This window comes from Myotis daubentonii, chromosome 2, assembly GCF_963259705.1.
Source record: "Myotis daubentonii chromosome 2, mMyoDau2.1, whole genome shotgun sequence".
NCBI lineage: Eukaryota > Metazoa > Chordata > Mammalia > Chiroptera > Vespertilionidae > Myotis > Myotis daubentonii.
Genome location: NC_081841.1, coordinates 209,203,149 through 209,219,461, shown reverse-complemented (window position 1 = coordinate 209,219,461; position 16,313 = coordinate 209,203,149). Strand labels below are relative to the sequence as shown.

The following is a 16,313-nucleotide window of genomic DNA, read 5'->3' as shown; positions in this document are numbered from 1 at the left end:
GACTTCTGCTCCAGGTAAGTTAACATCAGCTCTGGGTCTCTGGTCTCCTTTCTGAATTTGGGTGGTACTTTGCCCTGGACCTCAGTTCTCTTTAATGGCTCCAAGAAAAATGATTAATTTTTAGTTTGTTCAACTAATTTTTCTTGTTAGAGACAAGAATGATGACTTCCAAGCTCTTTAGATGTTGGAGCTGGATAAAAGTCCTCCATGCACTTTCTTCTAAAAACTGACAATCTGCTGAAGTGCATTGGAAAAGTAAACAAGTACATTGGTCCTTCCACTCCACTGAGTACTGATATTTTAATGTAATTTTACATTGCAACATAGAAACATAAATTTAGACCTAGATTCCATAAGTCTATAGTTTTTAACCAACTTTTGAAGTATAATGCATGTATAAAGTAAATTTTAAAATCCTACAAAAGTACTAAACCTTTAACAATATCAATTTATGATTTTGTGGGTGAACCAAAACATTTTTGATAGGCTTGGTGGACGATACTGCTTAGTTCTGATACTAAGTCTTTCTCTGTATTTTAACTTCAATAATATTTGTGTAGGAAACTTCTATTCATATAAGGTTATGTAAAATGTTACAGATAACATCAAGATTTTTCTCTTTTTCTATTTAGGTTCATCAAACAAAAGCTCTGCTAGGATGCAATTTTTCAATATAAATTTTAATGAGGTATGTTTTGATAGTTACATAGTGCTTTATATTCACATAGAGATGTGTCTGTTGCAACATTATTAAAATGTTTAACTCACTATCTAAATATTGCTTTGAATTCATAGTATGAAAAAATATTATCTTTACAAATTTGTCACATAAATACTTGGTATCATATACCTTACTAGAGGCCCGGTGCATGAATTCGTGCACCAGTGGGGTCCCTCGACCTGGCCTACGGGATTGGACTGAAACCAGCTCTCCAACATGCCCCATGGGACCCCAGATTGCGAGAGGACTCAGGCCAGGCTGAGGGATCCCGCTGGTGCATGATTTGGGCCGGTGAGGGACGCGGGAGGTTGGCCAGGGACCTTGGTAGGGCTCCAGGGAGTGTCTGGCCCGTCTCACTCAGTCCCGATTGGCCGGACCCCAACAGCAAGCTAACTTACAGGTCATAATGTCTGCCCCCTGTGGTCAGTGCACATCATAGTGACTGGTTGACCGGTCAACTGTGTGCCCTCTGGTGGTCAGTGCATGTCATAGGGAGCGGTTGAGTGGCCTTAGCATATCATTAGCATATTACACTTTAATTGGTTGAACAGATGACTAGACACTTAGCATATTAGGCTTTTATTATATAGGATAACTAATGACCTGTTGCATTTTGGGGCATACAAAAGTATCTCTTAATGAGTATAAAATATATCTTCCTTTGAGTTCAGAATGCATGACTTACCACAATGAGCCCTATGAGACCTTAGTCAGTTCTTCTAATCTATTTCTCTCTTTGATTGTAAAACTTTATCTGAACACCGGGGATAATGTTATATAGCCTTCACTCTAGACACATATGTCCACAGGCAACAGAAACAAAGTCATTGGAATCCCATGGCAGTAACTGATTGTAAAGCCACTATCCCGATGATCTGGAATATGTCCATGTTTGTAGTTTGTTTTCAATATAACATTTCTGATAGAGACCCTCTAATAATGCATACACTGATATTAGATTGAGAAAAATGTATATTTTTCCAAGATTTGAAATCAGACTTAACTGGGTTTGAATATTAGGTCTGATGACTCATAACTCTACTCTTGCCAAGTTTGCTTAATATCTCTAAGCCTCAATATCTTAGTCAGAAAGATGACCTGGCAAATTTTCTGTGAAATCAAATGAAACAATTAATACAAACTTCCAACTCCTTAGACATTCCCTCTGTTCTTCCAATTGATCATTAAGTTGACTTGAATATATTTTCTACATGGTTTCATAATAAGGTATCTTACATATAGAAAAACCTAATGGAGAATACCATGTAATATATAATATAATACATTATGTATTACTTTTACACACACATACACACACACATAAAGAGAGAGATGGGGCTTTTTAAATGCATAATTTCATTTTTGAAGAATGTGGAAGTAATCAAACAGAAGTGGTTAGCATGGTGAAAAGAAAGATATACACATAACAACATTACAGAGACATGCTAGAAATATAGCCTACTCTTGCCGGGAGCCGGTCCATCCTTGCTGTTTCAAGGGACCTGGCATATTTGGCATACGGTTCTTAATATGTTTGCTCACCTTCTTGGTGCTGTGTTTTAACCAAAGTCACCTCTCCGAGAAAGGTTGAATCCCCAGGTAGGGATTTTCCCCTGAAGTTAGGGAGGGAATAAAACCCCTCAACTAAGTGCCAGGCGGGTAATTAATCCCTTTAACTACAAACAATCATGCTTAAACTACATAATCTTTTCTCCCTGGAATGGAGATAAGAAACGCCCTAACCTTTGTAATAGAGATTGATAGGATTGAATCAACTGGTATAAATACAGTTGTAACAAGACAGAAACACTCAGAACTCAGAACACAGAACCAAGGACACAGGGCTTGGAAGACAGGACCAAGAGAGACAGAGCCTAGGCACAGAACCTACACAGCACGTTCTCTAGAGACAGAAGAACTTCGCTGGAGAGAGCATGCCAGAGGATCCTGGAGAGGGACTGGCCTCAGAGCCTAGAGACAGAGTCTAGCGGGAGAACATGGCAAGGGATCCTGGACTGAACCTGACTACAGAGATTGGCAGGAGAACCTGACTGGAACCTGGACACTGAACCTGACTGGAGAGCCTGGACAGAACCTGGCTGGAGAACCTAGCGAGGGAACATGGCTACAGAACCTCGCTGGAAATCCGAAGCAGAACCTCTCTGGAGATCCAGACCAGAACTTGGCTGGAGATCCGGGCTAGAGATCCTGGCTAGGTTGCTGATCAACTGAACGCTGCCTCCGTGTCATTCCTTCTTCGCCGACTCCGTCCACACCTTTGGGGACCCCTGGACCCGCTGGGGTTGGACCCCAGCATACTCTGACAAAATTAAACCTCATTAGGCTAGAAGTTTGGAAAGTTGGTGCCTTAGCTTACTAGTCCCAGTCTGACTTTTTTAATAATGAAGTGTTGACAGGGGTATTCAAGTTTTAGGTTTTTCAAATTCCAGATTTTTTTAAAGACCCAAAAGGGTTCATATTTTATATGTACATCTAAAATAAGATTTATACACAAATAATTATAAAGGAAATAGAGTGAGTTTGATGTTAGTGTAAGTTGCTCCTCACTAAGAATTTCATGATAAACTTAGTGTGGTTAAGGAATAGCCCAATAGCCTATCTGCAGGTCAGCCTTGATCCACCTCAGTGACCCTACTTCTTGTCTGAAGCTACGTGGCTAGACCTCTCTCACAGCTTACCTCAGTGTCTCTGTTATTATTACTATTAGCCTTCCACTTGAAACCTTTATAATTTTATTAACCAATGTCACCCTATAAATTTAACTTTTAAAAAGAAGAAAAAAGTGTATGGGACCTGAAGTTAAATGTTTGGATTTGAATTCTGGCCCAACAATTTACAAGGGCAAACCATTTAAACGCTGAGCCTCATTTTCCTCATTAATAAAATGAGGACACTAATAGTACCTATCTCAAAAAATTGTTGTAGCCAGGCTGGCATGGCTCGGTGGTTGAGCATTGACCTCTTAACCAGAAGGATACGGTTCAATTCCCAGTCAGGGCTCATGCCCAGGTTGCGGCTTTCATCCCCAGTGTGAGGCGTGCAGGAGGCAGGCGATCAATGATTCTCTCTCAAAATTGTTGTAAAGATAAACAAAACTACAGGCAAACTTACTATGTGGTTCATGGGAATTCGGCAAATATTTTTTAAAAGAATTTACTATTAAAATGCCAGGTGGATTTGAAAACAAAACTAAACAAAACAAAACAAAAAACAGAGACAGAGACATGGATACATGGGACAGACTGACAGCTGTCAGAGGGAAGAGAGTTTGGGGGACTGGATGAAAGAAAGTTAAAGGATTAAGAAAATATATATACATACCACATAAACACAACAGTTTGATGACAGCCAGAGGAAAATGGGGGGCGGGAGTAGGTGGAGGTGGGCAAAGTGGGGGGAATGGGACAAAAAGACTCTTTGCTTGGGGGGTGCATGATGCAGTACGCAGATGATATTTTATCAAGTTGTACACTTGAAACCTGTATGGTTTTGTTAATCAGTGTCATCCCAATAAAATCAATGAAAAAGGCCCTAGCCGGTTTTGCTCAGTGGATAGGGTGTCAGCCTATGGATGCAGGTTCCTGCGTTTGTTCCAATCAAGGGCATATACCTTGGTTGCAGGCTCCTCCCTGGCCTGGGCCCTGGCTGGGGTGCGTGCAGGAGGCAACCAATCAATGTGTTTCTCTCACATCGATGTTTCTCTCTGTCTTTCCCTCTCTCTTCACTCTCTCTAAAAGATCAATGGAAAAATATCCTCGGGTAGGGATTAGCCAAAGAAATAAAAAATAAAAAAGGAAGCAATTGAAATATTATCTAATCTTAGAAAAAATAAGAATGGCTGTGTGATACTGTTACTTTCTCAAGTACAGTGCACTGTTCCTGCATTCTTTCTTGCAGGCATATTGTCTTTGGAGAAGATAGTGTTCTGTGGTACTCAAGGGCATGGCAAGATTATTTTGGCCATTTGTGGTAGAAAATAAGATCTCTCCCTGTTTAGAGCACTAAAAAGTGCCTATGGAATATAAACTGAACACCTTTCCCCAGAAGAATTAGATCTAAAAATTAGCTTCATTAATGTAATGTATGCCTTTTATGTTTGTCACACTGGAACTTCTTAAATGTGATCAAGCAAATGAGATGAAAACTGCAAACTCAGACAGGGTCGTAGAAGGTGAAGGACATTTCTTTCCTCTGACTCAATGCTTGAGACCCCCTTTCCTGCTCTCTTCTTCTAGGAAAATAAATAATTGGTTAGGTGCTCAAAAGAGATCTGTAGATAATGCCAACATCAGTATAAACAGAGCCAAAGTGAGCATTGTTATATTATTACTTTTACTTAGTATCTGTTTCCTTTCCTCATGTGTTTTGTGTTTGAAGCAGGAGATAAGGATGTAGGGGTGGGAAAGGTTAAGAAAAACAAATCACTTGCCCAGCCCCCATGACTCTGGTTGAGCGTCGACCTATGAACCACGAGGTCATGGTTTGATTCCTGGTCAGGGCACATGCCTGGGTTGTGGGCTTGATCCCCAGTGTGGGTTGTGCAGGAGGCAGCCAATCAATGACTCTCTCATTGATATTTCTAACTCTCTCTCACTCTCCCTTCCCTTCTGAAATCAATAAAAATATATATATTTAAAAAAAGAAAAATAAATCACTTAAACATGGAATTTTTCATCAAACTTACATTGTATGAAAGAGGATATGATGAGAATCCTATATAATAAAAGCCTAATATGCTAAGTGTCTGGTCATCCGGTCATTCTTCAACCAATCAAAGCTTAATATGCTAATGATATACTAAGGCCACTCAGCTGCTCACTATGACATGCACTGACCACTAGGGGCCAGATAGTCGACTGGTTGACCAGTTGTTATGACGTTCACTGACCACCAGGGAGCAGACAGTCTACCAGTCACTATAACGTTCACTGACCACCAGGAGGCAGACACCCCGACTGGTAGTTTAGCTTGCTGCTGGAGTCCAGCCAATCGGGACTGAGTGAGATGGGCCGGACATGTCCTGAAACCCTCCCGCGGTCCCAACCTGGCTGGCCAACCTCCTGCGTCCCTCCCCACCTTGATTTTCCCCCATGGGGTCCCTTGACCTGGCCTGCGCCCTCTCACAATCTGGGACCCCTTGGGGGATGTCAGAGAGCCAGTTTCGGCTCAATCCCACAGGCCAGGCCGAGGGATCCCACTGATGCACGAATTCGTGCGTGCACTGGGCCTCTAGTAGAAGATAATAGAGAATAGGAATTTATAGAAGGCATACACATCATAAAAAGGGAAAATTAATCTTCCATATATTCTATTCCTTGTTATAATAACCCCTGTTTCTTTTTCATCTTACTTCTCTTTTTCTTTTGTAATGTCCTAGATGGGAAGACAGATTTAGATTTTGCAAACTTGTACTTTGGTGAGAGTATGATTGAAATGCATTGTTAAGAAAGATTTTCAACACTCAGTGTGTCATTTCCCTTCTTCATGTATCAGATGCTGAAATACTATGTGATAAAGATTTTACATTTCAATTGTAAAAAGTGGGAAGTGGATAAATCAGTTCAGCTGTCCTTAGGACAAACAGTAAAGTAAGTTTATTTTAATGTTTTTCCAAAATTCTATTAAGTATATGTGTCTCCTCTGTGTCTGGGTGTGTGTATAGGATGTGTGAGCTATATATATATATATATATATATATATATATATATATATACAAAATTATTCATTTCTAGTAGATTTTTTATTGTAGCACTAATAATTTGGTTTGGTTGTTTCAATGATAAAAAATAGAAATTTGTTCCAGGTGTTTTATAAATGGAAACTATATGTGTGTACATAGAGATATACATAAAATATACTAAATACATTGCAGGTTAAACTGGTAAGAAATTTTGAGCATATAACTGTATATTTTGTTGAAAAATATTGGCTTTATTCAAAATATGGTTAAATTCTTTAATTAGAAACATTTCCTTAATTTTCACATTATACTTGTGGCTTTAATTTAATATCTTTTATTAGCTTTACATGATAATGTAAGAACTGTTGGTTGTGTATCTATCTATGCACTTCTCTGGACTAGTCATAGGGAAATATAAACTCAAAATATAAAATACAGTTACTATCTTCAGGAATTTTATTATTTAACTTGAGCACCTTAATATAATATGATTAAATTAATATAATATGATATAAAAACATATAATTTGGGTACCTTGACTAGTGTGAAAGTGTACAGACAACTACTTTGGAAATATAGGAGAGGCCAGAATTACTTCAAAGAGAGACAGGACTATTAAAAACAATGTTCATGAATTTGTTAGAATTTAGATTCATCTTAAAGAATGGGTAAGATTTACACAGCATAAAATAGGGATTAGTGTTCTGAGATAAAAAAAAAAAGTTATAGAACTGAGATTATAAATGCTTTATGCAATAGTTAGAAAGCTGATTTTCTGGAAGTACACACAAATCTAAGCTTCCTCACTCCTTAGTTCTACAACATTAACTAGTTATTCAAACCTTTTAGGTCTTGGCTTTCTAGCCTTGTAAAATGGAGACAATACTGCTCTATAACTAATGGAGCTGCTGTGAGGATAAAATAGAAAAGGTACAGATAAAAAGGAATTGTTATTTTAAAATAAAGGTGATTCATTTTTTTATGGTTGTCTGTGTACCAGGCAATTTACAAAAATTATTTTAAGTCTTCACAATAAATCTTTAAATTAAAATTACAATCATATTTTACATATATATAGAAACTGCAATAAAATAAATTAAAATATTTGTCAAAGGTCACATAGTTCAGAAATTGCACAACCTATATTGAATCCTAGACTTTATACTAAAAAAATGATGCTATTTTTCCTTCACTACCAAGGATGAACTTCAGTAGTACCCGGCACAATATAGTTATGTCCATTTCTTACCTTAATCCCTTCTATGAACACATTTCTTAAGTGTAGAACAATTGGTTTCTCAAATATGTTAGTTATTTTCATTTTATACACATTTTTTAAACTTTTTATGCAAAATCAAAGTTTTTTTTAATAATAAAAGTTACAAAGTTATTATTTACCCCAAATCTTAAGGATAAAGTTAACCTTAAGAGTTTGATGACAAATCTAAATAGGGATGAGGGAACATTGGGGGGATAAGGACACATTTGTAATATCTTATTCAATAAAGGGAAAAAAAAGAAGTAAGTCTGCATAAAATATATATTGCATATAAAGAGTTTATTCATATCTATATAAAGATCTCCTGAGGATGTATAAGCAATTGATATGAATAAACAAAACCCAAGAAGAAAAATAGTTACATGGAAATATCTCTTACAAACTAATAACAAAAAATACAAATAAAAGCCACCTGTGAGGTATTAACTCTTATCAAAGTCAAAATGATTCTAAAGTAAATATTATTGCTGACTAGTGGTGAATTTGTCTTAATATTGTCATACTCATATTTGACTGTAATCTTTGTAAATTTGTATGATCTTTAAAAAGAGCAGTTAGGCAGTAGATACCAAGAAGTTTAAAATAGTTTTTCTGCTAACTGGTAGTTTTATCATATAGGGAATTATCTTAAAACAACATTTCAAAAGAAGACAGATATTATGAAAATATTTACATTATCTATATTAGTAAATATTGTCCTCCAAAGGAGAAGGGAAAAATTAAAAATAATTACATTATAGAAAAATGACTATATAAATAAGATTCATATATTTAAAGAGTTATCATGTAGCCCATAATTATAAATTAAAAATTATTTGAAATATAAAATATTGATTTGATGTTAAGGGAAATATATAAGACCAAATGATAATGTCATTATGAATCAACTAAGTAACATGGATATTTTATATAAAAGACTCAAATTTTACATGAAAGTATGAAAGTATATTTTTTTTATATTAGGACAAAGGATGATAGAAACTTTCCCCCAGTTTACCTCAAACATTGTTACCGTGTTTTTATAATAAGTAAACAAAAGGAAAAACGTAAAAGGCGTGTTTCCAAACAAGTTAACATTGAAATTCTTTCACATGGATTTCCTGTCGTAGCTTCTGTAAACTCTTCACCCACTTTACGAAAAGCTGATATTGCAGAGGAGATGTGTTTCACTTCTCATGAGAACACGCTTTTAATAGATAATACAAACTCAGAAGATTTCAGTCCTTTGTCAGTGCATTGACATTTGGTTGGACTTGTAACTTTATGTCAAGTTACTTTTTTCTCTTAACCTTGGAAATAACATTTAAAGGCACATTTGAATTGTGTAAATTGTTAACTGGCTGCTAACTTCATATGTGTATGTTCTTTAAAATTATTTAAAAATTGCAATAATAATGCAGTAAAGAACTGAAGTAATCTAGTAAATCTAATGGATGCATTTTAGGTAAAGTGGGAACTCTGAGGGTGAAATGCCTTGTTTCAGTTTCCTATTTACACACAATTCAGAGAAAACCTTTTCATTTTCCAGTATATAAAAGAAGAACTTTAAAAATTTTCACAATAGTGAAATACAAACTTTGCTTGAGGCATAACCCTATATATGAAACCTAGTCATCTTGCAAAAAAATATTCTTTCATTAATTTATGAAATTTCTTATAATGTATTTATGTACGTAATTGGACTCTACCAAATGTAAGGAACTTTCTGGTCATTGAACTAAAGAAATGAATCATGGATCTAACTTGGGTGAAAGGAGACAGACAATAGACATTATGAATAAGAAAAATGTATTTCATATCAGTTAGTGAACATTTTTTTGAAAACCAAAACAAAAATTAAGCCAGGAAGGACTTGAGGAAGTAAAAGAGATATGTTGTAATTTTACATATGAGACTCAAGAAATGTCAGTCTGTCTAAGAGAGTGAGGTTTTAATGGGGAGCTGAGTGAGATGGGAAGGTGTTCACAGTGGAGTGACATGATATGACTTGTTTTGTGAGAGGAACACTGTACAGGTAAATGGAGAATAAATAAGTATATAAAATGGAAATAGTAAGCATGAAGCTGAGAGACCAGTTGAGAAAGATGATGAGGCTCCAACCAGGATGGCAGAAGGGAAAGTGACAATAGATTGGATGTGGAGTATGAGATGAGGAAGACCCCTAGATTTGGGCCATAAGGAAATCCAAGTTGTGATGCTGTTAGACCATTGCATATGAGGTCTGGAGTTAAGAGGAGAGTTCTGGACAACAGACATCGGTGTAAGAGTCATCAACCAGCCTTTAAGTTTGTATCTGAAGCAGTGAGGCTAGTGAGAACATCAAGGGGGTGACTAATACAGAAAGAGGACAAGCACTGAGACCTGCCACAGCCAATAAAACTTCCCTCAATGCACTATCTCAGTGCAATCTTCAGTGTCCCTTCTCAGTAAAAGAGCATGAACATGACCAGATTTCTGGTTCACACACTCAAGGCCTGTCATTTTTACACATTTACTGTTTCTTAATTTCTCAAGAATCTGCTTCTTTATCATACAAGCCAAACAGCTCAAATTCCATGTAGCAAGCAGCCTCTGGATGTCCTTGCATGCTTTGGAGTTCTTTGTCCTATTCCTTGACCCGGCTTTCTTCTAGCATAGTGTCAAAAGTTCTTCCTTACCTTTAATGCTGATTCTTCTTCCTTTACTTGCTCATTAAATATGTTTGTTCTCAAGTTTATGTTCTCCATATTATGTTCTCCATTTTTTCCTGAAACATATTTTCTGTTTGTTTTTTTTCTCCTAGTATTTGTTAAAGTACTATATTTTGATGCTTGCTCATCAAGTCTTAATTTCCTTCTCTTTTTAAGTATCTCTTGGATTCTCCCCATTTATTGCCAACTCCATTTCTACTACTCAAAGAGCCTAGCTGTGGTAGAGAAAAATGAGCTGAAATGGGGAAAAAAACACAAAACTGGAATAGAGTGGAAGGAATGGAGGAGGAAGTCAGGAGTTGCCGTGCAATCAGATATGGGTCTGGTGGATGAGAGTGAACTAGAATAGACCCTGACCTCTGGTTGACGTGACTGCTTGGCTAGCATCTCTATTTACCTTTACATTTGACTTTACCCTGTGTGTCTCTCTGCATAAAAATAGAAATAAATGATTATAATAAACAGATGATATAAATAGATATATGCCAATACCAATAAATCTGGGAAAAATAAAAATTAGGTTGATGTGGAAAACGCACTGTTGTAGCTAATTGTATTATTTAAAGAAATGATTCTGAGCTGGATCAGAAATAAGATCAGAGCTGGATATATATATATATATATATATATATATATATATATATATAATTTATCTGGTGATAATTTACATATTTTAGTCTTTTATATTGGTGCATAAGATCTTTGGTGCTTGGTGTTCTATACACGTTGATCTTGGCTGTCTAGTGACTTGCACAGTATGTGAGGTAATGGTACATAATAGTAATTTGTTGGACTAGCCTACATGAAGGAATAGGTATTTCCATCTTAAAGTTATTGATTGAAAAATATCCCAATACTTACTATATATATGTAAAATGATGGAGCATCTAGCATTCCAGATCCACCTTTAAAAAGAAAGGGAGAAAAAAAAAGAATTCTTTCTTTCTCCCAATAAAAGTTCTTTAAACCAAAACAGACCTGTAGGTTCTAAATTGCAAATTTATGAAAACATACATGTGGGAATTCTGAGCAAGTATATGGATAAAAAATAACATTCATTTTGACTCATTGAGGCCAAAATTAGGTCACTGTATTATCTTTCTGGACTTGCTACATTTTTCCCCCCTTTAAAATACAACTAAGACCGTCCTTTAAAAAAAAAAAATTGTCCCAACCAAAATGTTAGTAACGTTCTCTTGAGAGCTACAATGGGATATAGCCATAGCTAGATGCCAGGTGGGCTGACAAGAGGAAAGTGATGCTTGTTAGGAACAGGTGATTGGCAGTGCCTTCATAGTGCACCACAGTCACCCAGCCCTAACATTTCCTTCATGTTTAAGGAAGCCATAAAAAGAATAAGAGTGTAGAATAGGAAAAAAATCTGAATTAAGGTCAAACCTATTTACCAAGAAATTCTCTATCAGCAGAAGCCCACTTTTTTGGCTCCCCTGTCTCCAAACTTCTATCTTGTTGAAAAAATAAAAACAAAACTAATATATGAGACTAATACCTGACCAAACACAAATCAGATCATTTATTCAACAAATATTTATTAAGAATACTTTATATTCTAAATTTATCAATCAAATGAACTGAACTGTTTCCAAGAAAAAGTAGTATAATTTATTTTCATGGAAAATGTTTTTAAAACGTGATCCTCAGATTGCGAGCTGCAGCATTACTAGAGAGAATTAGTTGGATTTGCAAATTCTTAACTCCTCCACCACAAACATTGGAAACTCTGGGGGTAAAGCCCATCAATCTGTTTTTAATCAAGCCTTTAAAATGATTCTGAAGCATCTTCAAGATACATAGGCACAGATTGTATCATAGAATATGGATTGTACTTTAAATGGTACAAGGATAGCCCTGCCAGTGTGGCTCGGTGGTTAAGCGTAGGCCCATGAACCAGAAAGTCATGGCATCAGTGTTTCTATCTCTCTGTTCCTCTCCCTTGCCCTCTCTCTGAAATCAATAATTAAAAAAAAAAAGGTACAAGGACATATTTATGATACTTCCAATGTATATAATGAGGAGTCCTGAAAAATAAGTAAATAAATACAAGTAAGAAAAGAAAAAACAAAACAAAAACAAAACTAAGTTTTTCTGTAATTCATAATCTAGTGATTAGATTTTTTTTTCTGCCCAAAGTGGTAAACAGATGCCTTGGCAAAAGAAAAACTGGCTCATCAGGTTCTGATGAAAGACCACAGGAAATATTTGCTTAAAATTTTGCACAACTATTTTTTCTAAGGGATTTTTTGTTGTTCTTTTCAGCTAAACTACTGTTTTCTGTCACTTGGAAAAAATATTGTTTTAGCTAGAAAAGAAAAGCTACCTCTCACTCTCAAAAGACACACACCTATAAACACAGATGAAAGATACATGAGTAGGTCCTGTGCGAGTTTGTCTTACTGTTACAATTAAAACTTATGGGTAGGTATAATATATATATATTAGATATGTAAATTTAATTGTATTTTCTTGCTCAAATTGAATTTTAATTCTAAAATTCAGTTGGAAACATTATGCCAAAGGGTCCTAACCATTTTGTATGTAATTAATGTTTTTCCATGTGTTTGACAGAGGTATGGCACGGTGGGATAGCTTTCCCGATCAAGATGGGGACACTGACAGCTGTTCAGAATCTGTGAAGTTTGATGCTCGATCAGTGACAGCTTTGTTACCTCTCAGTAAGTAGAGGATGGGTGGGATGCCCGGGGAGGTTGTCCTTCGAGTTATTGACACTATGTAAAATTAGTCTTGTAACCTACCTTAAATATGTGTGAATGTTAAAATAAGACTTATTGGATAAGTAGGTCTCTCCCTGTCTTGAGAGAGAATACAAAATAAATTTAAATTGAAGTCAGGAAACATTATAATAGATTAAATTAATCTACAAGATTGATTGAGTTATCTGATTTCCCAGCCACTGGACTAGGTCCTGGAGAGGTCTGTGATTGTAGCACCATGAGGGAAGGTGGGGTGGGTGAGAAGAGATTAACCAAAGAATTTATATGCATATATGCATAACCAATGGACACAGGCAATAGGGTGGTGAAGGCCTGGGGTGCAGGGAGGGGATGAGCTAGAAGGGTCAATGGGGAGAAAAAGGGTACATCTTTATAACTTTCAACGATAAAGATAAATTAAAAAAGAAACTCATAGGTGGTTGGTACTTGTATCAGTTTCTTGTGGCTGCTGTAACAAGTTACCACAAAGTAGGTGCCTTAAAACAACAAGACATTTATTCTCTGACACCTCCAAAGGCCAAAAGTCTAAGTCAAGATCTCCACAAGGCCATAGGCCCTTTGAAGGCTTGAGGCTCAGAATAAAAATACTTTCTTGCCTCTTTCTAGCTTCTAGTGCAGTGGTTCTCAACCTTCCTAATGCCGCGACCCTTTAATACAGTTCCTCATGTTGTGGTGACCCCCAACCATAAAATTATTTTCGTTGCTACTTCATAACTGTAATTTTGCTACTGTTCTGAATCATAATGTAAATATCTAATATGCAGGGTGTATTTTCATTGTTACAAATTGAACATAATTAAAGCATAGTGATTAATCACACAAACAATATGTAATTATATATGTGTTTTCCGATGGTCTTAGGTGACCCCTTTGAAAGGGTCGTTCGACCCCCAAAGGAGTCGCGACCCACAGGTTGAGAACCGCTGTTCTAGTGGCTCCTGGTTATCTTTAGCACCGCCCCTCGCCCCTTTGTAACTTCAGCACTGCAATCTCTGCCTCCATCTACATGTGGTCTTCTCCCCTGGTGTCTCCATGTCCTCTTATCCTAAAGACATTAATCAGTGGATTAGGCCTCACCCTAATGCAGTGTGGCCTCACTTTAACTTGATCATATCTACAAACACCCTATTTCCAAATAAGTTCACATTAGTTCTCAACAATATCTTTTTGAAAAACACAATTCTGAACATAACAGTGCTGAAACAGATGTTTGTACGGGGTACTAGAAGACTTCAAAAGAAGCAGTATTTGACTGTATTTGGAGAGGTCCATTTAAGGTGTGAGGACAGAGGTGCTTTAATTCTGCTAATCCTTAAGCATTTATCAGGAGTTAAGGTGGGTGGGGAAGGAGCCATAGAGATATTTCAGTTAGAGGAAGCAGCAAATGCAAAGTTATAGGATCTTATATAAATTCATACATAGGAAAACCTGAAATACAGACCACAAATGCAGGACATGATGGATCTTATATGCTGTGTTAACAATAGATGGTGGATGAGACACCAATGAGACAAGGAAAAAAGATAACAGTAAAAGCTTTTAAAGGTGGAGATGTTGAGAGATTGAGGAAGGAGAACAGAGTCAATGGGATCAGAAAAAAGGCCAAAAAAAAAAAAAACCCACAAAACATACACACACACAATAACACATTTGAGGGTTTTTAAATTGCAGCCTACAGATAATTTGTGATTGTAAATTGGAGGTAAAGGAGAAGATGACTCCTGGGTTTCAGGCTTAGTCAATCTGGCAGATAGAATACCCCATCTTGCTTATATTGTGGTTGTTCTTTTTCTTTTTCCTTAGATCTTTCCTTATTGTTTCCCTTTATTTTATTTTTCTTATATTTCTTTTTTTGTTTTGTTTTGTTAATCTTCACTTGAGGAAATTTTTCCATTGATTGTTTTTTAGAGAGAGTAGAAGAGAGGGGGAAAGACAGAGAGAAATATTGATGTGAGAGAAACACATGGATTGGTTGCCTCCTGCACAAGCCCCACCCAGGGCCAGGGCCTGGAGGAGCTGCAACCAATTTACATGCCCTTGACTGGAATCAAACCTAGGACCCTTTGGTCCGCAAGATGATGTTCTATCTACTGAGCCAAACCAGCTAGGGCTTATCTTTACCTCTTAATTTTTTTTCTCCTTTTACTTTCATTTCCTCATAGAACATTATTGAGCAACTAGAGGCCCGATGCACAAAATTCATGGCACAGGGAGGGAGGGGGTCCCTCAGCCTGGCCTGCACCCTCCTCCAATCCAGTGTCCCTACACCTTTTTCTTATCTAGCTAACCTCTTCACATTTAAAAAAATTAACTGAAATGCCACCTACTTTAGGAAATCCTCTTTGAGCAAATCTCTTTACAATCTGTATTAAGTATTTTCATAGTATACCATTCTTTTTCTTTAGCAGCAACTGAGAGTGGATGCAATCTGCTTCTCATTCTTGGCTCTGAATTCTTTCTTATTGCTCTTGTAATAGCAAAGCTTATGCAGTTTACATTTGCCCTTCAAGGGCTTATATTTGGTTCATTTTCTAGTTGGCTCCCTGCTTTTTTTTTTTAAGCAATAAATTTGGGTTGTGATAGTAAACCTCACTTGCAATCAAGCCTGTAGGTCTCCCTATCTGAATATTTCTATAATACCTATCACTTTAGCATACCAGAGATTGTGTTCATTTATAGAAAATAATACATGTCACCTGATCACTTGATCTTCTAGTAATATTTTATAGCAAGATGTATTATTCTAATAATTTAACTATTACAAAACTTAGGCGTACAGAAATAAATCACATTGAAAAATAAAGAATGTCTCAAATATCAAAGCATAGTCCACTTAGGGCCTCCCTTGTTCTGTGTCTCAAATATCATAGCATAGTACACAGTTCACATGGAACTCAGCTTCCTTAAAATAGGAAGGGATGCCATACTCATGAAGCAGCTACTTCCACGCATTTTTTAATTTAATTCATAGCACATATTCTTTCTAATTGTTGGAAAATCACCCTAGCAATTGCCTCTGTTCCTCTCTGTATTCTGATTCATTACTGCGCTTTTATCATCCACTCGCTCTAATAAGATTGTGCATTATTTAAGGGCAGAGATCATGACTTGAGCTTGTGTTTCTCTGTCATGGTGCCTAGATAAATACTCAAATGCCATCCAGTCTGAC

The 16,313-nt window shown here is 36.4% G+C and overlaps 1 protein-coding gene across 2 annotated transcripts in view; it reads left to right on the top strand.

Annotated features, from left to right (window-relative positions):
* The first annotated feature begins 6,177 nt into the window (after window positions 1-6,177).
* MSR1 (macrophage scavenger receptor 1) overlaps window positions 6,178-16,313 on the top strand; it is a 69,119-nt gene continuing 58,983 nt past the window's right edge. The window contains exons 1-2 of one of the 2 annotated variants that reach the window (XM_059685555.1): window positions 6,178-6,330; window positions 12,978-13,084. In XM_059685555.1, the coding sequence (XP_059541538.1) occupies window positions 6,227-6,330; window positions 12,978-13,084 (211 nt within the window). In that variant the 5' untranslated portion in view covers window positions 6,178-6,226. The remainder of the gene's footprint in view (window positions 6,331-12,977; window positions 13,085-16,313) is intronic. The other variant, XM_059685556.1, reaches the window with a different exon arrangement.